Source organism: Symphodus melops (genome assembly GCF_947650265.1).
Source record: "Symphodus melops genome assembly, chromosome: 4".
In the NCBI taxonomy this organism is placed as follows: Eukaryota; Metazoa; Chordata; class Actinopteri; order Labriformes; family Labridae; genus Symphodus; species Symphodus melops.
The window spans coordinates 24,713,949-24,738,796 of NC_136694.1; the positions used below are offsets into that span (position 1 = coordinate 24,713,949).

The 24,848-nt window shown below is 41.0% G+C and overlaps 1 protein-coding gene across 2 annotated transcripts; it reads left to right on the top strand.

The window, feature by feature from the left end:
- Nucleotides 1-1,855: 1,855 nt before the first annotated feature.
- On the top strand, nucleotides 1,856-24,591 carry cers5 (ceramide synthase 5). Of its 2 annotated transcripts, none has more exons than XM_079340885.1 (10): nucleotides 1,856-2,220; nucleotides 14,116-14,221; nucleotides 14,918-15,048; nucleotides 15,366-15,423; nucleotides 15,548-15,598; nucleotides 17,028-17,120; nucleotides 18,373-18,501; nucleotides 18,925-19,031; nucleotides 20,019-20,175; nucleotides 23,562-24,591. In XM_079340885.1, the coding sequence occupies exons 1-10, from the start codon at nucleotides 2,048-2,050 to the stop codon at nucleotides 23,724-23,726; spliced, it is 1,170 nt and encodes a 389-aa protein (XP_079197011.1). In that variant the 5' UTR covers nucleotides 1,856-2,047; the 3' UTR covers nucleotides 23,727-24,591. The 2 variants fall into 2 exon arrangements, with proteins under 2 accessions (XP_079197011.1, XP_079197012.1); XM_079340886.1 differs by lacking the exon at nucleotides 23,562-24,591 and adding an exon at nucleotides 20,621-20,873.
- The last annotated feature ends 257 nt before the right edge of the window (nucleotides 24,592-24,848 follow it).

Sequence of the window (24,848 nt, forward strand, 5' to 3'; positions counted from 1 at the left end):
TCAGCGCACATCTTGCCTCGACACTTATATGCGACGGCCGTGTATGGCCTTAAAAACAATACTGTCATAAATTTGGCGCAGTTGCAACTAATGGAAAACTCTCTCCTTCTCCTTTCGAAAAAACTTGTTTTTGTATTCTGTTTATTCTTTCACAAACATCCTCTTTCTAGATTCTGTTTAAATGCAAGAAGCCCCTGTGTGTTCATTAATAGCCATCTGTACTGACTGACACCATATGCCAATGCATCCCATCAGTGTTAAGTTTCTTTAGTCACTGTGGGTGAGACTTTCAGCTAAGGGCGCCTTGACAGACAGAAGGGTAGCCTATTTCCTCTGGCTGTGAAATGTTATTATATATTCAGTCTGTCTTGCCTGTATTCGAAAAGATAAAACTGAATGGAAAAAAAAAAATCCTTTGCATTATGCTCTTTGATCAGACTTAAGTATTTTTTTTTCCTTCATTTTCATCAGCTTTGTTGCTTAGCGATGTTGTGGGCTGTAAAGTTACATCATTCCCCATTTTTTTAAGTCCAGATTCCCTTGCCGAAATCCCTTGCATAGTTATTGAGTCAACTGCCTTGTGAGATCTCTAATAATAACGCGCTCCAGAGGGGCAAATGTCCATCTATAATTAGACCCTGGACAGCACGGCAGCTGCCTCATCCCTGCTCAACAACACAGATAGATGGATAAGATGTTTCCAACTATTCTCACCATTGTATTGTCTTAAAATCAACGAGTGTCATATTCAGCTGTTTTTACAGTTTGCATGTTTTAAATTAATAATTACAGATGTGATGACTATCACTTGGGTGCAACATGCCTGATCCCTCACAGCGATAAAATATGTTCAACTTCTATAGCTCAAGATGTAACATAATATTCTGACAATTTCTAGTTGTAATACATAATTTGACCACCTGGGGGTGCCATCACATCAATCACAATACCTTCTTTCCGCTCAGTTTATCTCCCTTTGTCAGAAGGATCTGAACGCGAGCAGTTAAATGTCACATGATAAATTCACTTATAATAACTCAACTCCAATATAAAATGGTTGCTGACTGGTTCTCAGGAGAAACAACAGGGATGGATGCCATGCAGGCATGTACAGTACCTATCCCCTCAGTGACGGAGGAGGGACCCGCCTCACTTCCTCAATTCCAGTCCTCATCTCAGGGCTGCATGCCAAGAGAAGTCAAGCTGATGACTTCCATCAAACACAGGAAGCTTAGCTGTTCTTTTCCCAAATTAAAACACACAGTCCAGGACTGCAGGAACTTTTGTATTCTCGGAACTGTTGGATCCCTCCCCCTTTTGATTGATTCAGCATTGCAGGAACTATGAACTATTGATTTAACTCTTAATTAACTCTTTAATTACATAAACCTTTCAAGCTCCTGCTTCGGAACAGGTACCATGATGGTGTGAATGCAGACAGAAAAAAGTTCCCATGGTGTGTAATTCTCACTCCCGAGTGGATAGAAGTCCCCGGAACTGTTTGTTTTGAAAACACCCATTGTTAAATGAATGGCCAAACTCTTTAGGTAGTTTATAGAAATAGCCATATGAGATTAAAAAAATGCATGACATTCTAGCATAATCGTAGGTACGGACTCTAAACTGAATATATTTATTTGCAGTCTACCTTTGAGTCTTAGCTTATTTTGCCTTCAGGTTAAAGCATGGACCAATTTCCGAGGCACGATTGCCATGACACTGTATGATTTCTACACATTTACAGAGCACAAGTTACAAATCTAATATTTTAAAAAAAAATCATGGCTTGTTCGTTAAACTATACTTTAATCGCTGCACAATGTTGAATAAAACAATCTTATTTTGACACTCTAAACCGGAAGTCGTGTCTCGGTTCTGTTCTCCATCACAGCTCTTTAGGTGAAGTTGATGAGAGTGTGACCAGTTATCCTCACAGAAGTGTCCTGGGGGGGCAGGAGAGGTTCACTGAGAGTCTCTTTCTTCTTTTTCTTTTGGACAAGAAACACATTTTCGTGAAACCCCCGGGGGGACAGGAACTCCGTGAAACATGGCTGCTCTTTCAGCCTGGTTCTGGAACGAGAGGTTTTGGTTGCCACACAACGTGACCTGGGCGGACCTGGCGGACCCAGCTCCCGGGGTGGAGTACCCCAAAGCCGGACACTTGTTGAATGCCTTACCGCTGGCTTTGGGAATTTTTGTCGTCCGGATATTTTTCGAAAGGTGAGTACTTTCCAGATCCCTCCAGTGTTTCCTTGTGAGTTTGAGGATACGAGTAACGGGAGTTTGACTTTAACACAGAAGGGGAGTGATGGGTTTACACATAGTCTACAACGATGGTTTCTTTGTTAAACACCAATATTTCTTCATTGTCACATATTCTAACTTTTAAGTAATACTTTTAATTGTACTTAAAATTCTTCCGCCTCTAATTAAATGTCAAAATTAAAATTACAATTTTTTTTTGTCTGAATTGACTTTTTAAATAAAGTGCTACAGAGTGCACTACATACTCCACTAAGCCTACATCAATAGCTGTCTTCAAACAAAAAAAAAACACACCTTTCCATCCATGTCTGAATAACTACAGACTTGTTTGGATAACTAATCACTGAACAATCCTCTTATTATAGTATCTTAAGCTCCACCTGCTGGATCAGTGACCCTGGCTCATCAGTTTTTCACATACTGTCTGTATGATCAATTTCTATTTATTGGGAAGTGTGCTGTAGTTTATGCTTCAACAGTGAAGGTGTGATTACATGGCATTCAGCAAGCACGCTTGGATAACATCCATCTGCAGGACTACGGATGTTACTGTTGGTGCTGATAAGAAAGGAAAGAGTGAAGTTACATATTAATCAATATCAGGTCAAGTGTGTGCAGCTTTGTCTGTCTGGTCTGGTTCTGGTATTACTGTGTTCATATTTTCTTACTAATAAATCACAACAATTAAGTCATCTATTACACTTTCTATATGTATATGTATAGACCATAAGCTATCATATTATTTATGGAGACCCCAAATGTATCTATGTATGAGTGGAAAGAGGAAAAATTCAATTTAACAGTCGGAAACCTTGAACAGAACAAGAACAGAAGTTTATTTTAACTTATTTAAAAATAAATGAGCAGGTTTTGTTTTTTGGAAGAGTCACTCCTGATGTGAGACAGTGGCACCAAGAAACCTGTGTTTGTTTGGTTTCAGTCTTTAAGTGATATGTTCTTGCTTCTTTTCGGGTATGGCCTCTAATTGATCCTATAGATTTCACATTGTGTGTATTGTACATCTTATTTTCTGCAGGTTAAGTCTAAAAAAAGAGGAGAGTTGTGTAAGCTGTTGATTGGAATGATCAAGGCAATCAAAGAATAAAAAGGCATTGATTTATGACCCCAATAAAAAAAAAATGTATTAGTTTATATTGCAACATTAATATGAGATCAAATAAAACAAAGGGAAGTTTACAGAAAAATCCATCCTGGCCACAGAAGTGTGTGTCAGATGAGTTTTTTATCCTGAAGTTGCTGTTAAGTGTAAAGAAGTAACGTATGGTCATAAGACAGCTGTTACCACATCCTGACTTTTAGATTGTTACCCAATGACACGGCTATAAAAAGTGATCAGATCAAGGTTCACATAGACTGCTACAACATTTAGTCCCATCCAGTACTCTTCTCGATGTCAATGTTAACTCAGACATTAATTAATCAGATGCATCAATTAATGTTGGTGGTTCAAACAAACTCTACATATTTGGAAGTTTTGCTTATCGAAAAGTAAATTGTCAGTAGTTAACCCTACTCTGCATTTATGAAGTCCTTTCAAGTCTTGGAGTTTAGTAAGTGTGTGGATAAACGTGCTGAGATTGTCTGGGACTTAAGACGCCATCTCTTCATAACTCTGTCTTCTTGTTAAATTTAGTGGCGTTGACGTTAAAATCAGGTGACTGTGTTTTTAACTTTATGAATGAAGTTGTGTTCATCTGACAACAATGGATAGGTGTACATAAACTTTATTTTCCACAGAGCTTATTATGGCTGTAATGCCTTATGATGCACTTTGTAGAGGAAACAAGAACAATGCTGTCTTCTGATTGGCTGATAGAAATGTCATCTGTGCAGCACATTTTGAGTAGAAAGAGAGCCAGACAGTTACCATTAGCTTGTTAGCATTGTACTGTATCTGTTTCTCAATGTGTGGCTTTGTAGATGAGGGACTTCACTTTTATTATTATGCATGATGAACACAGATAAAAAGGTTATCCTCTTTTCATTACAGGAAGTACATATTGATAATAATTTTCATCAATACTCCATCAAATCTCAATTGGATCGGATTGGAAGCAGGAGTTTGCTTGTCATCACTCTTGGCATCATGGTTTCCAGACTTGGCACTGCATCACCTTCAGTCTGTTTGAGTAAAACAAGCTCAAGTCACTGTAAATAAAGAGCAATCAGATACTGGTGATGTCTCCTCCAGGCGTTTGATAAGGATCGAGGCCGCTTTTCTCAGTTGCCAGAGTTGACCGTCTGCCCCTCTCGTGGTGTGAGGCTGACCTCGTGGAGCGGCTGCTTCACAGCGATGTTATCACACAGTGTTTGCTCTGTCACTGTCTGACACTCGAACCGGCCTGCTGCCTCATTCATTCATTTATCAGGCAAAAAAAAACAAACAGCTTGAGATCCCACTCCTCTCAGCAGGTCCCAAACACACACACACTGCACTTATCTCGTTCTTTTGATACTTCCCTTTTAGTCTTTTTTTAAAGAGCTGTACATTATCATTAATTATACTTCACAATAGAAACACTTCAAAATTAGACTTGTAATTATTATAAATGTCATGTTCAGATTGGCTCAAAAGTACCTGAATTCACAGTCAGGGCATTTAGTCCAATCACTAATTCACCCTTTTGTGATGCTGTTGTTTAAAGCAGTTTAGTAACTTAATCTATTGAATGAATCCAACATTAGCACTGAAAGAGCAATTAAGAGTCAATCAGCAGCTTTTTGTGTTGATCATTTTAAAAACGTCCAGCTACATTTGTGAACCTTCTTTCAGCGCCCTGCTTTGACCATAATGTTTTTATTCTTCCGTCAGGTTAACCGACTGATTTTTGTGGTTTCAATGATTTTAGTTATGAATGTGAGCGAAGGGGAAAAAAAAGATGGACCAGCCAAAGTCAGGGGCGCTGGTGGCCTAGTGGTCAGTTTGAGGCTACAGTCTTCAAAGTGGGCGGCCTGGGCTCAGTGATGACCTGTGGCTGATGTTGCTGCATGTTGTTCCTCTCTCTCTCTCTCTCTCTCTCTCTCTCTCTCTCTCTCTCTCTCTCTCTCTCTCTCTCTCTCTCTCCCTCTCCCTGATTTCTGACTCTATCTTTCTGTTTCTCTAATAAAGAAAAAAAAAGCAAAATAAATTGTTACAAGATAGATAGATAGATAGATAGATAGATAGATAGATAGATAGATAGATAGATAGATAGATAGATAGATAGATAGATAGATAGATAGATAGATAGATGTATATACCATTGGATTAGACATTATAATTCATTGATAAAATCCTGCAGCAATGCTTCTTCAACCACTTCCCCTGTGTAAAAATAGTAAAGTAAGTTTCAGTGGTTATGTTCAAAGTGAAAGTGACAGTAACTCTGTATGATTGCCTTTTCTACTCCTGTATTATAGAGTTAGCAGGGTACATGTAGAGTATGTGGTGTAGTAATGCTCTCTACATGTTTATTTGTTGACCGTCGTGCTAAGATGCTGTGAAGAAGAGATGATGTAGTGCTGTTAGGAAGAATACAGTTACAGGTAGGTGCTGGCATGGCTGTGACACGTGTATATTTTTGGATCATGTTTTATTTCAAGGACAGCGTACATTTCACCAGCCACTGCTGTGGTCTGACATGTCAAAATCAAAGCACAGTATATCTGCAGGAGAAGTTCTTCCTCTTTCTTCTCTTGTGCACAGCCGGCCCCTCCCCTTCCAGACCAGTTTCTTCTTGTTTGATCACAATCAAGGCTTCAGTGTTGGCAGTGACTTTGTTACAGAGAGCAGCCAGGCTGTGAAGAGTGTGCGAGGCCAGGCCCTCCTAAGCTGTGTCATGTGTTGCCTGGTGGTGTTGTGTGTATGCCTGTGAGATTATGAGAAGCCAGACTTGTAATCTCTTGCGGCTGATTTTGACTGTTTCCTCATAAAACAACCAGGTATTAAACGTGTCAGAACTCTCGAGGAAGTGAGGGTAGATGCAAAACAAGAAGTGGATTTGACGTAATAAAGCCGCTGAAAAACAAAACGGCAATAGCTATCCAAGTGTGCCATTAAAGGCTTTTTACATAAGCAAATAAAAGTCCTCATCTATAGTGCTCTCTTAGTGTTTGTAACCGTGCAGGATATTTGGCCTGTTCTGTCTCTTTTGTTTGCACACAGATTGAAATAAAGCTTGCTGAAATGCTAAAGGATCATAACACTACGAACAGAAACCTGAAACTTTCTTATGCCCAAAGCCATGTTATTGCCAATATATTAGATGTGTTAAGTCAGGGGTAAAATGGATCACAAAGCAGTTTCTTACTTGCCACTTAGGGACAAATGGAAACCAATTATACTCCGATTTCAGGGATCATGCTTTGTCCTTTGAAGTGATGTGACTCAAACATAAAGCTGCTGCTGTGCAGGTTGCCACGCCTAAACAGCCTCCAGAAACAGCACTGTTTATTTGTATTTTTTTGAACGGGTTTTTTTTTTGCAGTAATAAACTTGAACATCCCCTCAGTCGTTTGTGAATATCTCTTGTAGAATCTAAACTTTCAAATCATAAATGGGTGTTTATATTTCGATCCAAATTTTGAGTTTATTTCCATGTCTGGAGATCTGTTTATTTTACACGTAGTCTGGCATTGTCTCTTGTTTCTCCAGGAACTGTCACTTCTCTTTCAGAACATGTTCCTTGGAAGTGAAAGAAAGGCCACATTTACATGAAGGTCTGTGCTATGAATAGGGTCAGGCCCGTGCTTCAGTCTTGAGAGCTTTCACAGCGTCAAGGTTGCATGAAGCCCGCTGCTCTTGTGTTCACAGCCGTCAGGGCAACACGCGTCCACACGGAGCCGGTCCCTTGGTAACAGCTCTGTGTATGTTAGAGCGGTCCGGTTCGGAGAGTCACTGGGATGTTTCGACATGTTACACAAATAGATAAGCTTGTGTGTCTCCTGCATTTCCCCCCCGTCCTCCTGATGCTGCAGCCAATTAACTCTGCAGGCTCAGACTTGCACCAAATATTTAACCGTTAATTCATCCTCCTGTTTGTCGTGCATTTCAAAGACCTGGGACTTGCAGCAGACCCCGGCCAAAATCAGCTCCGTTGGACTCAACAGATCACGCGAAGTCCCCCTCATCAGTTTACTCGAGGTGATTGTTAAAAATTTTTTGCAGGTTTGCAAAGTCAACTCAGAATAAATCACACTCGAGCTCTCGATTTAAAACTTTGCCGCCCTTGAGCTTGGAGCTGATTAAACTGTAGACATCTATCACTGCATGCTCGCTCCGTTCATTAGAAATGTTGAACGCTCATACTGCACTCACACAAAGACGTGCAGATTGCATTGAGTAAGTTTAGATAAGATTTTGCCTAAGAAAGTCATCTGTCCGGTCTGACTCCTTCTGCAGAACGTGTCCTCTTTGATTTGATTTTGATTACAACAAGAAGCACAACCGTTTTTTTTGGCTCTGGTTTTGAAGAAGGTCTTCGGTATGAGAGCTGGCTCTTTGATCCACATACTTCTCATCGCTCTGAACTAAGCATCACATCAGGACAAGAGGCCGGTTTCCACCAAAGGCCCCCAGAACTAAAAGGTTTAGGGACTTCTATTCAAGGAACTAAAAGGTTCCTGTGGGCCGTAGTTGTTTGCGTTTCCACCGCTGCCTTAAGCTCTGGGACGTTTTTATAAATCAGGCTGTGCTGCTTTGTGAATGGTTGCTTTGATTTAACAATGAAAAGAAGACGAGCGGTGTGTTCAGTGTCATTAAAGGAAAGAGGATCAAAATGTTGGAAGAATTAAAAAAGGACACCTCACTCCCTTCATTTCACCAACACACCTTTTAAGAAGAGAAATTATGTTAATGAATTTCTTAAAGTTAATATCGTTCTATTTTTGATGGTCACGTCTAAACTTTAGAACACTAGATCTGTGTAGGGATCCTTTTAAAACTGTATTTCTGAAAAAGATCTTAAGTTAGAATATGTTTTATTGAAAGATGTTTTTTCAATGGAGAATTTTTTGAGTCCTTCATTATTTTATTCAAATATAAATGAGATCTAAATGTAGTTGTTTTATCTCCATGAATGACTTAATAACTTGAACAAAACCTTTGGAGAAAATACATTAAATTCAACTATAAAGGTTTTAAATCAAGATTAAACCTTATACCTCTTCTGTACTTTACTTTTCTCTTTATTTTTATTTTAGTTCATTTGTCCTTTAAGTCATACTTAATCTCATCTATAAGAAACTGTTTTACTCTTTTGTACCTCTACATAATTGTCACAGTCAAACTTTGATTCAAAAAAAGGTAGGGTCAAAACAATGGGCTTTCAGCTGCAGGTGTTTATGGTTTAAGCTCAGTGGGTGATCTGCTGTGACTGACCAATCACAGACCTTCATCACTGCAGGGGCTGCATGCCCTATTGTCTAAAGTCCCTGCACCTTCAGAAAGTACAAAAGCCTGAGCAGGGTCCTTTTTAGGGGTGAACTTCTACCCTGGTAGATCTGGAGGAAGAGCACGAAGTTCCTCAATAAGACCGTAGTCCTTGTGGTTGAAACAGGGCTAAAGAGAACAAAGACAAAAGTGCAGGGAGGGTCAGGGGCACTGCCTGGTTTGACCTCAGTTTAACTTTTTTATTGTCTTGCCCTTCCTCCTAAAGAAACATTCTGTCTCTGGCTTTTTTTTTTGTGTGGCAGGTGTCAGATTCCTCCTACCAGGAACACTCTCCTTATCTACAGTCAGACAATGGTGGTTTCAACATTACAGAGAACTTCATTTAGGTTCAAGGGTGGTTCAGTATTGCAGCACAAATAGCCAATGAACCTGATGCTATCAGGTTGTTGAGCTTGGGCACGAGGCGTGGCACTATTTGAATGAACAGGTAAAGCTGCCTTGCCTGGTTTCGACTTTAATCGCTCTTCTTCACTCGTGGTTCTGCATCAATTAACGCTCCCAGCATTCATTAAACATAGACTTAAGGTTAAATGGTAAATGCACTTGAGCTTTTATAATGCTTTTCTGGTGCCAGTAGTTTACATGTAAAGTGACCATTAGAAGTAATCCTATTCATTTACATACATACGCCACCAACAAAGAAGCAGGAGCAACTGCACATAAAGGGTTAAAGGACAACATTTTCACCTTAAACATTTTCACTTTGCAAATGGCTGGCGAGACAGCGTGCCAGCGTCCGGCTGTGAAGGCAAACAAGCTGTTTACATTTTGTGTCATTATATATCAACACAACGATAGAGACAAAAAACACTGAAGTGCAAGACAAGAATAAGACAGACCAAAAAAACAAGACTTAGACAGGTAACAAAGGGTGGGGGGTCTGAGGGAGGGGCGGAGCTATGACAGGCTGTCGGCTGGGGTGAACAGATGGTGTTTGAGGAGCTTTTTAAATGTGTCCAAAGATGGGGCATTGAGAATGTCTGCAGGGCGGTAGCTGCAGAGGGTGCCAGCTGTGACGCTGACGTCTCCATAGGTACAGAGTCTGGCGTGGGGGGTGGGAAGCAGACTGATGTCTGAGGAGTCGAGGTTCATGGACGGAGTGCACAGGTGAAGGCGGTCAGAGAGGTACTCAGGGCGTGGAGGGTTTTTTATTTCAGCCATAGTTTGAGTCCTCTGTTAAAAGTCTTACTAAAGGTCTCTCATGAGACAAATGAAGGTCTTAGGGCAGTCGTTGGGACGAGACGATCCGTACTGAGGGTGGTTTGTGTGGTCGCATTATGAGAGCTCAGATGCCTCATGGCTAGCTTAGAAAACTGGTGAAAAACATTTAAAAAGCAGTTTCAGGTTGCACCTATGTATGAATTGTGAAACTGTACTCCCATGCTGTTGCCATACACATGGACACATGGGACTTCCCCCCCATTGACCTTGATACATTTCTGCCCCCCCCCCCCCCCCAGGTAAGACTTCTGGTTACATTTTGAGTTGATTTAAATGTGTCACTAAGATGCTGTGACTGAAAGTGTCACATGACCTTACATATCATTCTTTGTTAAAGTTACAATACCTTCATTGAGGACTCAAAGTCACTTCATCATCATGCCTTTTCACCAGTATACATTCAGGTCATGTCCAACATGTTGATGAAGTCATGAGGGTTAAAACAGGTTGATATCAAAGCTGAGCTTCACTTCTGTATTCTGAGAGCTGTGTGATCAAGTCACATGGTCTTATAAGACTGTGACACTTCAAACTGTGGGTGGGTGGGTTTCTTCACCCCTCGCTGACTCATCTGTCTCCTCAGAGACGTGAACATAGTCTTCAGTCTGCATTAACACTCAAAGGAATTTCCTCCTGAATGGTGAAAAGCTACTGTTTACATCCAGCTTCAGGGTCAGCGAGAGGTTTGTTGATTGACGGAATATGATTGGTATTTATTTTCCACTTTTTGTCGTTCGTCTTCCTTCACGCATTTGGAAGTCATTTTTCTACAAGCAGGCCGTCAACCTGTTCAGAACCGCTCAATCAAAAAACAACGTTTAATCCCTGTCTAAGACACTCCTCTTTGTGTTTTAATTTTAACACACATTGAGCTTGATGTTTTGTCTTTTATTACACTCCTGTTTATGGATTAGTTTTTATGGTGTCATTGTGTTTTAACTTGTGCAGCACCTTGGTCGACTGAGATTGTTCTAAATGTACTTGACTTAAAATACCCTTGGGTTGACCTCGACGTCTTGTTTACAAAGTCCCTGTGGTTACTAACAGTGCTGCCGTGAAGTCGGTTTCAGTGCAGTAGCTCCACATTTCCCCAGACAAAGACAAGTATTTGCCTTTATTCTTCCTTTGAGAGGGAACGTTCACATTTATAGATCTCCCAGATTACAACCGCAGGAATGTTTTCCTTCAACAGTTTCTGTTGACTTTTTTGTAACAGCGACACACGAGCCTCTTACTATCCAGCTAAACAATAAAAGTGTTTAGGGAGAGTCAACATTTCCTTTTTGCCTTCGATGGTCTGAGTTACATAATGCATATGTGTAAAGCCATAAGCGTCTAGCCTCAACACAACATGTGTATTGTTAGTAAAACGATTGTCCTGTCAGGCTTTCTCGTGGTGTACAGCAGTATTGGGAGTCAGTGTTGTTCAGTGTATTTCCCCACACAAAGACTCGATAGACACACAATCTGGCCCAAACTCAAGCGTGTGAAGCTCGACCTGGCTGAACCTGAATTTCAACCAGATGTGTTGAAGCAAGGCCTTCCTCATGAAGAATAATATCAGCATGCATGGATATGGAGGGTTTTTGGAAATATACCAACACATACAAGCCAAGAAGAGATTTTTGTGATGGTAAGTTGCAGCAATCTGTCTCAGCTGTGACACAGATCTCTTTGCATTGATGTGAAGCTGAAAGCTTCTTAACCAGCCGAACGTGACAGGACAGATCTACAGGAACGGTGCATTCAAGGTCATAGTGTTCCCATAGTAAAGCAGATATCCCAGAATTACTGGGGATTTAGGAAGCTCCCCATCAGCAAATCTTCATTTCATCCAGTCATTTATTTCATTATTAACTGATGACACATTAACCGCACTCTTCACGGGTGGGAGTGGTTTTTACTTCTTCACATTGATCACCGCTAGTCGGCTTCACACAAGCACAGACGCATACCGTGGACATTTATTACACAGCAATCCTTTATCGTCACCTCACACACACACAGCTTGTCTGAGCTACTGTCTGTGCTGTTGGAATAATCAAACAGAAACATCTTCTGTTTTAAACAGTGCTGCTGCATCAGCACGGGTCCTCACAATGTAAATCCAGAGAGAGACTTAATCCAAACACATTACATTCTTTCCTTGAAATTTGCAACAGCTTTTCCCAATTCCACACTGCACTTCTTCTGTAATAATTCATTTCATGAATCAATTATTTTAATTTATCATGACACGCAAATGTTGCTTCAATCAAGAACTCGCATCATGAAATCAGCCAGTGTTTTTTTTATGGTTAACAGATTGTAATCTGTGAAGAAGGCCTGCATTATTTCAACAGTAGTGCATACGAATCTGCAGAATGTACGCTTTAAAAGAGTCTTTATTTGAATTTATTGTCCAAAAGAATCAAGATCATTTGATTTCTTTATCTGTAGAGGTGTGTTAGGCCAATTCTGCAGGACAGCAGTAATGAAAGGAAAGCTGGACTTCATCCAGCACGGATCAAAACACAGCACACCCAGTTCAGAAGCAATTAATACAGAGACAGCGTGTTGTTTTAGATGTCATAATGGGAGCTGTCTAGCCCATGTGTTTGCTGGCTGTGCGAGCGTAACTGATTCTGAATGTAGGTTTTGGCGGGAAGACAGCTGTTCTCCCGTCTTTCCAATACTACGTACTGCCACGGAATCTTTTAGAAACAGTACCAGTCTACTTTCAGCCTGAAGAAAAACCCTGAACCAGGACAGAACAGAGAAAGAGACAGAGACAGGAGAGGGACAAAACAGTACTATTCTCACAGCTGATAGGTGTGAGGATACAAGAGTAGAGTACTGATCTGTACTAGAGTGGTGCTGGTGGTACGGCTCTATCTTGTGCATAGTACACTTATAACAGTTTATGAACAAACTTTGATTTGGGATACCAAGGTGTCTTTTGACACAGATTTGTCCTGTGCGTCGTGGGGCAGGACATAAAAACTTAAGAGTGTCTTTATTAAGATGCAAAATCTGTTAAATCCATTTGTGCAGGATGAGTCATTAGCATTTTTAAAATCATTTCCCGAAAAGAGAAACACTTGACATAGTACCTTGAACAGTAGACTTGAATGGTCTACAAAAATACTAATTTGATTCTCTTTGGTCAGTTTTAAACGTACGTCAAGGTGCGAAGGACAAAGTCACAAGGTCCAACTCTAAGACGACAGGGTTTTGCCTTTATGCTGATGCTGCACGAAATTAGACCTATTCATTGCATCCACTGACAACTGGTTAATAACTCGGTGGCTGGCAGCCAACATGACAAAGAAGATTCATTACATGCACAAAGACAGCACCGAGGGCGTTATATAAATGTCATCAATGCTGCTTGCATGCTTGCAGTATTTCCTGCAGCGTTCACATATCGTCTCAGCTCGACTCCACGTGGAGGATTATTTAAGAAGTGGGTCGATAAAATGCACCGCGGGGAAGTTAGCAGGAGATGTTAGCATGTGTAAGAACGGATTGTGAAAAATCATGAATTTTCTTCATCGCACTTTTTGAAACCTACATTGTTGTTCATTAGTTTTAATTAACAAGAAGGATTTTTCCGGTCACTCATTCCTGGTACATTGCTGCATATTTTAGAAAACTGATTTGCATTTGTAATTCATTACAATAACTTGGCACAATTGGCGGTATGGTATATTGTGCATATTGTGTATATTCTGTATGCAATTGTAAAAAGCACATTATGCATACTTATGCAAAAGGCCTCATTCACATAGAAAGACGAACCTTCAGAATATCAGCGAGTTTGTTCTACCAGCAGTCTTAAGCTGCACAGCTCGTCTTCAGACCTTCCTCAGGCTGTAGATCATTCCTGATTTGTTGACACGTATCTTGTCTCTGGGCTCCCATCTGGAAATCATATTCATGCATCTCATTTTGTAATACTGCTGCTGAGAACTGCCTTCCTCTTGACTTTAAATGATGTTCAAACGTCAGGTATTTGACTGTTTGAATGTTGCACAGTTCCGCATCTTTATCTGATCATTGATTGAATGATGTGTAAAACCTCAGCCAAACCGGTCCTGTTGTTTTTGTTCCTTTTCGAACTTGTTATGTACGTTTTAAACACATCTCATGACCCCTTCATATCTCCTTTTTGTTTCTGTGTTTTACCTCCGACACAGATTTATTGCAGGCACCTGCGCCCGGAGTCTCCAAATCCATCCTGGTGTTGGACGGAGAGCTCAGCCCAACGCAGTGCTGGAGAAAGTCTTTACATCCATCACACAGGTTGGGTTTCATTCTTGACATATTCCTGCTTCTTTTACAGATGCATTTGTGTCAGTCATGGATGATAATATTCACTCTGTCTGTCAACGTCTGGGGTAAATGGAGGATTGCAGAAGTCATGTAATGGTTAAGTTCAAGTTGCCTCATCCAGAGATGAATAATGAAGGATGTCAGGCTGATGTCTGCCAGTAAATCAAACAGTTCAGTGAAAACGTTGTCCTGATTCTGAACTCACAAACCTCTTGCCTTATCTTCTTGACATCTTCAGAGAGAAAATAAGTTTAACACGTAACGTTTAGACAAATCCCTTATTGAATCAAACCGTTTGTAGTAGATCCATTTCATTTTAATGACAAAAAAAAACAGGAACAAACTGACGTTGAGATGTTTGGTTGAATAAAGAAAATGAGATTTGCACGTGTGACAAAATATTTCTGCTCTTAATGTCACTTTCACAGAAACGTCTAACTTCAGTCGGGGCAGCCTGCTCTTACCTTCACCCTGACCAGTTTAGGATTTGCTGACTTCACATGCTCTCGTTCTTTTGATTCTCTCTGAGATTAAAGCCAGAATAGGGGATCATCAGCAGAATTGCATAATGCTAGTGCTCACACTGATACTGATGGAGTGGTGTCTCTCTCTCTCTCTCTCTCTCTCTCTCTCTCTCTCTCTCTCTCTCTCTCTCTCTGTGCACAGAATCCAGACTCTCGCCACCTGAATGGCCTCTCCAAGCAGTTGGACTGGGAGGTGCGGAAGGTCCAGCGTTGGTTCAGACACCGCAGGAACCAAGATAAACCCAGCACGCACACGAAGTTCTGTGAGAGCATGTAGGTTGATGCCTGTTGTGTTCATCTTTAACCCACACTGAGCACACAGCGGTTGCTTTTTCCTGTACAGATGTGTGTGTGTGTGTGTGTGTGTGTGTTTGTGAGTGTGTGTGTGTGTGTGTGTGTGTGTGTGTGTGTGTGTGTGTGAGTGAGTGTGTGAGCGTGTGTGTGTGGTTGTGAGAGTGTGTGTACGTGGTGAATGTGTGTTTCTGTGGTGAAGCTCTGCTAGTTTGCGTGTGCAGTTAAAAAAAATGCATATTGGACTTTTGAGTGTGGTTTGCTTTTATCACATAGTCCTGTTTCTTCTTTGTATCTAGGTGGAGGTTTACATTTTATTTGTGCATATTTACCTATGGGCTCCACTTTCTTTGGCAGGTGGGCAAACATTTGTTGTTATCAATGAAAGAACCACTAATGCAAGTATTTGATTGGCTGGAAACATTTCTATAAATGGAAACATTCTGGCTAGCTTGGTGAACTAATGCTGTTGTTGTTTTAGTCCCCCTGGATGTGGGACACGCGGCATTGCTGGTACGGTTATCCCTATCAGGTATGACACTTTTAAACCTCTATCTATAATATCTGTTGTGTGCACTCCTCCAGTACAACCACAGCATAGCTGAACCAATAGAAAATAAGCAGGGGCTGTTGTGTTGAATGACAAGACTTTGCCCTGTAATAAACTGGTGCCAGGCTCATCATGGAAAAAAGAAAAGTAACTTGTGTTGACTTTTTTTCCCCCTCTCCATCCTCACACTTGAGCAAACAGCTAAAGCATTGTTAGCATTTGATTCCTTCTGCTTCACTGCCCCTTGACTGTTCTTATAGGAATACAGATGTGTCATAAAAAGCAGTCAGACACGTGTTAACGTCCTGAACAGGTACTCGTGCTCATGTTGCTTTCAGCTAGAAGACTCAGTCTGCGTTTGACATGTTTTATGAGAAGCTGCAGTGTAGATGGCGCTCTGACTCACCACGTGGACTGGTAGTATTATTGTCAACACTTGACATATATTCAGCACTGATGGCTGGAGTTGTTTTAATGATGACATAAAAAATGAAAAGACAGAAGTCGGTTTGGTTTTGATGCCTCTGGTTTCCTCTGATGTGGATCTGTATTGTAAATCAAAGAGCTGTGCGAATATTGGATTTAATCAAACTTTTATCTGTTTTTTTTTTGTGTTTATTGAAGAAATGATCAAACACAAAGTTTTTTGTTTTATCTTCTGGGTAAAATGTTTAAATGCATCACTGTTTTTATGCACAGCAGTAGCAAAATATGAGCTACATAACAGAATGTTTGTTCTAAATCGAGTTTGTAATTGATCTACGGTATTAATATTCCACATGTCATGCTGATGAGCTGTATACACTGAAGTAGAAAATGTGAAACCAGGTTCAGTCTTATCTAGAAACTAGAGTATGTCATTATTATACACCAGGAAGTGCTGAGTTAGTTTTAATCTGATAAGTATCCTGCTAAGTGATGAACTCACTGGACCAGTTTTCAATAAGCAACACATTTGAGCATCGACTTTATTTGGAACTCTATAGATGATGATATGAAAGGGTCATCTTGGTAGCTGCATCGGTTCTTCTTTTTTTTCCTTTTTTTTTTTTTGATAATCATCTATCAGGCTCAGCATCTCAGAAAGGATCAGGCTGTAATCACAATATGAAGTTGCGTGTGCTTTAATGACGGATCGTCTGCATACATGCTGTAGTTCCAAATAAACCTCTACAGTGATTTATACAAGAGAATATGAATTCAGTATTCACATGCAGTTTCACTTCTTACACCTCGCTGCTTCAGTAACTTTGACATCATAAGGCAAGGATGTGTTTGTACACTGGTAGTCACTTGATCATCTCTCCCTCTTAGTGTTGTTTAGAATTCAGCAGAGTGTGTTTTTAAAAATGAATTAGGTACTTATTCTGACCGCCTCCCTGAACCTCTCCTGTCCTGTCTGTCTCTGCAGGTCATGACTCCGGGTCTTTACCACTACTATGTGACAGAGCTGGCCTTCTACTGTTCTCTCATGTTCTCCCAGTTCACAGACATTCAAAGAAAGGTAAGCACAGATGTAGGAGATCTGTTTCTGCAAACATCACATCGGGAACACCGCAGCTGCCACTCCCTGTGAAACGTTTCTTAACACGCCTATTCTTCTTCATTTGGCAGTGGCAGAAAGTCTGTGGGTAGGAATGTGTGTCCATGTGGGTTTTCATTTCAAACCATGCTTTGTTACAAGCTCTTACACTTGTGTTAATTTTGAAAAGTCACATGATTTTTTTTTTTTTTTTTTTGGAGGGTGCGAGTAGGTCTGTGAATGCTTTAGATTTTCAGCACGAGGGCACAGGGTGTCATGTGAACGCAGAATAGAGCGGGCCTAACCCAATTAGAATAACAGAAATTCCAGAGGACCCGTCTGTTAGAGCTAGAGAGAGAGAGAGATTTTTGGGAAGCTCTGTAAAGACGTTTGTTGCACATTGCTGGTTTCATGAACTCATCCTTTGTGGTAAAATACTAAATGTTTACGAAGTCAAATTCAATGTGCAAATAAAAGTAAAAACTGTCTGCCTTTTTTCTGCGTTGTTTCATGTCTCCCTCAGTCTGCAAATCTATTCACCCCATCAGTCTGTTGCTGTCAGCGCAGAACACTGATCTGTCAGATACAAATGTCACCGGCTTCCCTCTGAAGTCTCCACCCAAGTTTTTGTCTTATGACTTTCCTCATGTTAATAGTTTCAACTAAAGCTGCTCCCAAGTGGCTCATACTGTTTAAACATCTACGTGTACATGTGTGTGTGTGTGTGTGTGTGTGTCAGAAGTTTTATTTCTGTTTTTAAATGCTCTTTGATTTGATTCTAAATCTGTTTATATCCTTTAATGTTTACTTGATTATATTCCTCATTCGAGTCGTTCAGTTTCAGTTCTTGAGCTCAGCTCAGTTTCTGTCTTTTAATAATCTGCCGTGGGCGATGTACTGTACGTTTATATCCCACAGACACAGATGGAATGTTTTTTATCAATGTTATTGTTTTTCATTTTTATGGAAATACATTTTTGTTTTGGGGGGAATTTGACCTTAGACTTGGCAGGCAGGAAACATGAGGAAAGAAAGAGGCTTACCTTTTGGGGAAGTTGGCGGTGGCACGTATCTGTCTAAACCACAAGTTCACCGCGATGCCTCTGTGCGTCGCTTTTAAGCCTCCGTTTCATTGTGTCTGTTACAAAACCCCCATGTATTGCAAAACATAAAGGTGTGACTCTTTGTATAACACATGTCATCTCACACACCCTCTTTCTGTTTTTAATTCCAGGACTTCCTCATCATGTTCATCCACCACTTGGCGACTGTCAGCCTAATCAGCTTTTCTTACGTGAACAACATGGCACGAGTAGGAAGCCTGGTGATGTGTGTCCACGATGCCTCTGACTTCCTGCTCGAGGTCAGTGGTGACTGTGATCACACAAACTGAACTTCACTTTACATGTTTAAGGGCATTTCAAACCTAAAGGTCGACCTTTGATTGATGTGTTTTGACGTACACTCACACTGTCATTGTTCAGCTTCACCTTCTGCTTATACTTCAAACTCTATTTAAAGCTGTTTGTGTTTTATTACCCTTCTTTTTGCCACTGAACAAAAGAATAAACCTAGAGAAGATATAGGATCATACTACTGCTGTGGATACAATGATGAGCCTGGACACTACAGAGTCACTCCTTCCTCATGGCTGAAACTCAAACATACATTCAGCTCCATGGTTTGACTCATTGGTTGCTTCGGGGGAAGAAAAACGCTCCACACACAAATGGTTATAATGACCTCTTACAGCTGTTTTCTTTTCTTTTTTTTTAATATCCTACAGGCAGCCAAGCTGGCCAACTATGCCAAGTCCCAGCGTCTGTGTGACTCCCTGTTCATTTTGTTCAGTGTGGTATTCTTCATCACACGACTTGTTATATTTCCAATATGGTGAGTTCTAATAGATACAAGTATATTCTCATAATAATAGTTCACTGTTTATTGATGTGCAGGATTCCATTGCCAAATTAAATGTATTTATAATTGTACACATTTTCAAGCGGGAATTATATAACATCTTTTTGGACATGTTTCTGCGAGCTTTAAAGTCTAATGCGGAGGTGTGGTGAGAAGTTGTGTGCACAACACTGCGTAAGCTGTTTTAGGCTTTTTCATTCCCATTCGATTCCTGCTGGGCTTTCATCTCCTAAACGACTGCAAGTTCAGCTCTTCCCCTGCAGCTGTCGTTTGTAACACTGGTCAGCAGCACTCAAACTGGACTCTGTAAAAACCACGCACTCCGTTGTTTAGAAATACCTCTAAAGTAAGATGCATCAACCCATGTTTGTCAGTCAGAAGTGGCGGTTTGCAGCCCCCCTACCCTACAGAGAGTGACACCTTTTTATACAGCTGAGATCTGTGCTTATGTTTCGGGCTGAGGGAGCTGTCTGGAAAGTGAGTCATCCTCAACAGAGAGCTGCATGTCGAAGCTCAACCTCCAGAGAGGCAGACAATAGGGAACCCGATCATTGGTGAAGTAACATGAGCAGCCATATTCAGTGTCATGGTGCGGATGAGTGATAAAGCTAGTGTTGCCCTTGCAGCTATCTGGACTGAAATCCAAACCTCTGCTGGAGCAGGACGGCTGCTGTCACTCACCTGGATTTAAAGGAAGCCATGACCTCACCAACACTTACCTGACAGTACAGTTCATCCATGTAACTCCCCTGCTGGGTTGCCATTGGCATCCAGCTGGGAATTACAAGCTGTACCATGTAATAGGTCTCCTTATTAGAGGAATGCTGATTAATAATATGATGAAAGGACAGCCTGTTTCCTCTCCTAGGGATTCGTTATTTTCTTCAGAGTGAACAAAACCTTTGAGTAAGTGATGTGCCTTCACCCACTTCTTTGTGTCCCTGGTTGTTGTTTTTTCAGGATCCTGAACTCCACTATGTTTGAGAGCTGGGCCATAGTGGGGCCGTACCCGTCCTGGTGGCTCTTCAACATCTTACTACTCGTGCTCCAAGTGTTGCACATCATCTGGTCCTACCTCATAGCCCGGATCGCTATTAAAGCCATTCTGCGGGGCAAGGTGGGTCACTACAGAAATCGAGTCTCTGCATCTGTGCTGTTTAAATGTAAAGAAAGAGAAAGGATATGTATGAAAGGATAGATGAGAAAAAGACCATCAACTAAAACGTGTCAATAAAGAATATGTCAAAATATGTTAAAAGTGATTGAGATTAAAACTGCCTGATAGAGCTGAGAAACATGTACTACAGACGTGTGCAGGGACCTACAATTTGATCATGAATGAATGTGGTTTTAACAACACTATGGTAAGTAGTGGAGAGGTTATAAAGGCCACCAAAAAAAAAAAATCTTCACCCCAGCCAGGCATCCGTCGATACTCTGAATGTTTATAGAAATGAACATCACATCATAGCTATTTTTGGGAATGAATTTGCTGCCTCTAACCTCCCCCCCCCCACCCCCACCCCCCCAGCTGTCCCTGACTCTGTCTCTTCTCTCTGCAGAGGCTGTTTGTTTCCTCTCCCTCTGGAGTGAGAGAGGGAGATCCTGTCTTTCTCTCTGTCTTTGTCCAGTGAGCCCCCTCCTTCCTCTGCTCTTTCGCTTCTCTCCGTTTACTTTGTCCATCTGAGACCTTTCGCCTTCTCTCTGTTGTGGCTGTAAGTTTCCTGTAGTTACTCTTCTTATTCCCACCCGTTTCTATACATTTGACATCATTTCCCATGAGGCTTCAGTGGAGTTCATGTGGGTTCGATTGGGGCGACGGCTGCAGAACGTAAACAGTCACAGAGACAGCAGTGAGAGCAGAGTTGTAAATGATGGGTAGTTTAGTGATTGTACTGATGTTTATCTGTGTTCATTAAAGGATCACAACGGCTGCACTCTTCTTCAGGTGCTGGACAAAAAAACATATGAAGGTGATGTCTATCACAATCATGGAATCCTATCCATGGACGTGGACATTCAAATTGGGAAAAATTAGATGGAGCTTATGTTATACGTTGTGCTTACTAGTGTCTGTATGTATTTGTTTCACATACCGTAAATTCCGTACTATTGAGCGCACCTGGATATAAGCCGCACCGGCTAAAAATAAGTAAATAAATGTATTTGTACATATATAAGCCGCACTTGATTATAAGCCGCAGGTGTCCACGCTATAACAAGAGCTATTTACACAGACGTAGGCTACCGGTAACATCCGCAAATACTGTAGCGTCCGTACGGACGTTAAAGGACGACGAGAGCGTTCAAATAATAACTTTTAATAACCCGATCACTGTCGGCCGTGACCACGCCGTTTACAGCAGAGAGCAACACATAACTTGCCGTAACAATCCAACTCTCTCCCCCAGCGTTCTCTCATACAGCCACTCAACACGTTCTCGCTGGTGCATTCACTGACTCTCCACATAATCGGAATTATGAACACATTATCAACTACTGACTTTACAACATGAACCGTTACAATACGAAGCCTAGCCGGCGGTGTCTGTAACACGGCTGATGAAAAAGATGACCGTAATATATTTCACAAGAAAAAGTCCATCCATTCACTGCCTCAGAATGACTTCATTACTCACTTCCTCAGTCTCTGTTGTCGCTGTCAGTGTCATCTTAACGTGCAGCAGCTCTGTTAGCTTCTTTGACAGCCAGGTCGATCGCCTTTAACTTGAAAGCTACATCATATGTATTTCTCCGTGTGTTTTCCATGATGAGGGTGCGTGCATGAAGCGCAAAATGACTGATATTAAGATCCGACGTGACGAAGTCAAATGTTTTTGCGGCAGAAGCTCATTGTCCTCCATAAAAAATCCATGCATTAGCCGCACCGGAGTAGAAGCCGCAGTGCTCGAAGTGTGAGAAAAAAGTAGCGGCTTATAGTCCGGAATTTACGGTACTTCTAATATCCACATTTTGATGAATTCCAGGTTCCTGGAGTAAGACAAGGCTGCTCCATCCTATTTGTCCTTTTTTAATGTCCACGCCCCTGTTTTTGGTACAGCACCTGAGGAAGAGCGCGGTCGGGCTCGAAACGTTATTTAACTTAAATGCTCTTAATCAAGTCTTTATTTAGGAGCCAGAGAGTTGCGAGTCTTTGTTTGCATCATAACTAGTATTGTTTCCACTCAGCAGCTAACTGCGTGTTGTGTGCGTTTCATTGGCTTTTTCTATTTTCCAGTGTCATGAGTGACAGGTACGTGCAACTGTTCCTTATTAGGGAGCGTGATGAAATTGCACCTCACCACCACCCTGTGGTTGTAATGAACACCACAGATTTACAGGAGTTGTGAAACAGAGCAGAAGAGGCACACTTACCAAACTGATACCAGCTTTCATCTGCTCTGCAATGACTCCTCATCCTTCAATATGAAGCCAAACAGTCAGTCAAACTGAACAGACATCACGTCCAGTTGTATTGTCTTCAAGTATTAAATCATACTTTTGCTAATATTCAGCACCAGAGCTGATTGTCTAAAAATCTAACAGAACAGTGTAATCTGTCCATGAAAGCTTTTTACTGTTGTTTTTTTTGTTCAATTATTTTGTCGACAAACATGAGAGCAGCCATGCTATTCCCAATAGTGTAATAACACTTAAGAAGAGTCTCAAACTCAGCTGGTTTCCAAAAGAGAGGAGCCTTTAGTTCACTCAGGGATTCTGTTTCTTTAGATGAATTTATAAAATGACACAAAAAGAAGGGACGAGTGTAGTCTGATAATAAGACGAGACACCGTCCATGAGAAATCCTCTTCTGACCTATAACATTCTTCTCTAAGCTGTTGCATATCCCCGACGTCCACTTTGAGAAGCCCTGAACTTAAACATAAGTCGATGCCATGAAGAGTTCACAAACCCAGCTTGGCTAGTTTTTCTCCTTTTTTATTCTAGTACACAAATGAAATCTTTCTCTGTCATCACTTTGGTATTAAAGTGATGACAGACCAGCTTGTGCTCTATGTGAACAGCACCAACATCGTATTAGAATCAAATTAACTCTTGTTTTTATTCCATCTCTGCAGCATGTGAAATTCTCCCCCCTTTTTTGAAAGTGAAATATTGAAGGAATGAATTTTCACAATTGCAAACCCCTGGAGTACCATAAACAACAACACAGTTTTGTAGTGAGGTGAAAAATGTCTGCAGGATCGTGAACGCTTCATGTCTCCAGTCTGACATCAAAATAGGGAATCGTTGTCCGTTACATTTCAATGACTTCAAATTAAACATACATGTGCTCCATCATGGTTTGATTAGTTTGCTTTACATACATGAGTTAAAAAAAAGTTTATTATTATCAGAAATCAAAAAGATGAACTGAACTCAACATAGCTTGTTCATTGCAAGGTTTAAACGTTTTATTCTTTGTCTCATCTCTACCTTTGTTCAGTTTTTATAATTTCCTGCAAGTGCTAATTGACGTTTACTCTTCCATCTGCCATCCAGGTGTGCAACGATGTCCGCAGCGACATCGAGAGCAGCTCTGAGGAAGAGGAGGACACGCCCTCAGACAGCCTGAAAGCTTCTCCTCGCCCTAACAAAGGGGAGAACGGCACTAACGGCCACTGTGCCGCAACCAAAGCCTGGGAGCAGAACCACAACAGCTGGTGACACAAAGCCTGACGCTGGGATCTCCCCGCAGTCCGTCCCTCCCATGTTTATGTCTTATGACGTTCCCTTAACATGTAAGGCTCACGCCCACACACACACACACACACACACACATACACACTTCAATAAACTGACTTTGACTGCTCACAATCCACACCTTGACAAACTTAAAGGTGGATAGAGGAGACGCTGATATCTGCTTTAAGGAGCCGTGTAACGATGTGGAAGACACCGATTACAAGGTGAAATCTAAAGCTGAAGACGAATGCAAATAAGTTGAAGTGAGTGATTTGCAGTTTTTTTTTTTTTTTTTTAAATGATGGGATTGATTTGCTGCCAGATGTGTTTTGTCTTTAATGTTCTGTCCCAGTTTTATTGGTCAGATAAACATGGTTATTTTTGTGTTGAGGGTTTATCCCACTAGATGGTGAAGGGCAGAAAAATGCTGCTTTGAAAGTCAAAAGTGACGCGTTGCATTTCACAGCAGGCATTAGACATAAACAAAGATGTTGCTATAGCTGTGACTTTATCAGCTCTGTAAAGAAGGGCGCCTTCTGTGTGCAAAGTGCAACTCTCTTGAAACAGCCATTTTCTGCCTTATGACATGCATCCTGGATTCACTCTATGAAACGCATCCTTTGTGACTTATTTCTGTGTTGATGTTTTTTTTTTTTACTGTTGAGACCAAATGTTTATTACATTGTTTGACGTCACTGCCTTAAGAGGAATCCAGGTAAAAGAACTGTACCACATGTTTGGTATCATGCTCTCACCTGAGTGCCTTTCAAAAATAGATTTCCAAATATATTCTGTTGTACAAACATGTCTGTCTTGTTGTGGTTGTGTTTATAAACACTAAAGCATACGGTGTGTGTTTAAAGGCATTTAATTTATTATAATACAAACAATTACAGCCATAATCACTCTTAGAACAGTGGCAGCCACAACATGGATTTTAAACAGGTTGCTGATGCTAAGATGATCTTAGTAAATCTGCTCGGTGCAGCTCTTATAACAACATGTCCTTCCTTGTGTGGAGGACATGTTTGCACACAAACACATAAAGAAGATTTGGAAACTCCATGATTTTGCAGAAGAGGAATGGGCAATGTCCACATGTGT

Coding starts and splice junctions, on each gene's coding strand:
- cers5 (XM_079340885.1), top strand. CDS start 2,048: ATGGCTGCTCTTTCAGCCTGGTTCTGGAACGAGAGGTTTTGGTTGCCA. Junction 15,049..15,365: donor ACGAAGTTCTGTGAGAGCAT/GTAGGTTGATGC, acceptor CTTTGTATCTAG/GTGGAGGTTTACATTTTATT. Junction 15,599..17,027: donor GGTACGGTTATCCCTATCAG/GTATGACACTTT, acceptor CTGTCTCTGCAG/GTCATGACTCCGGGTCTTTA.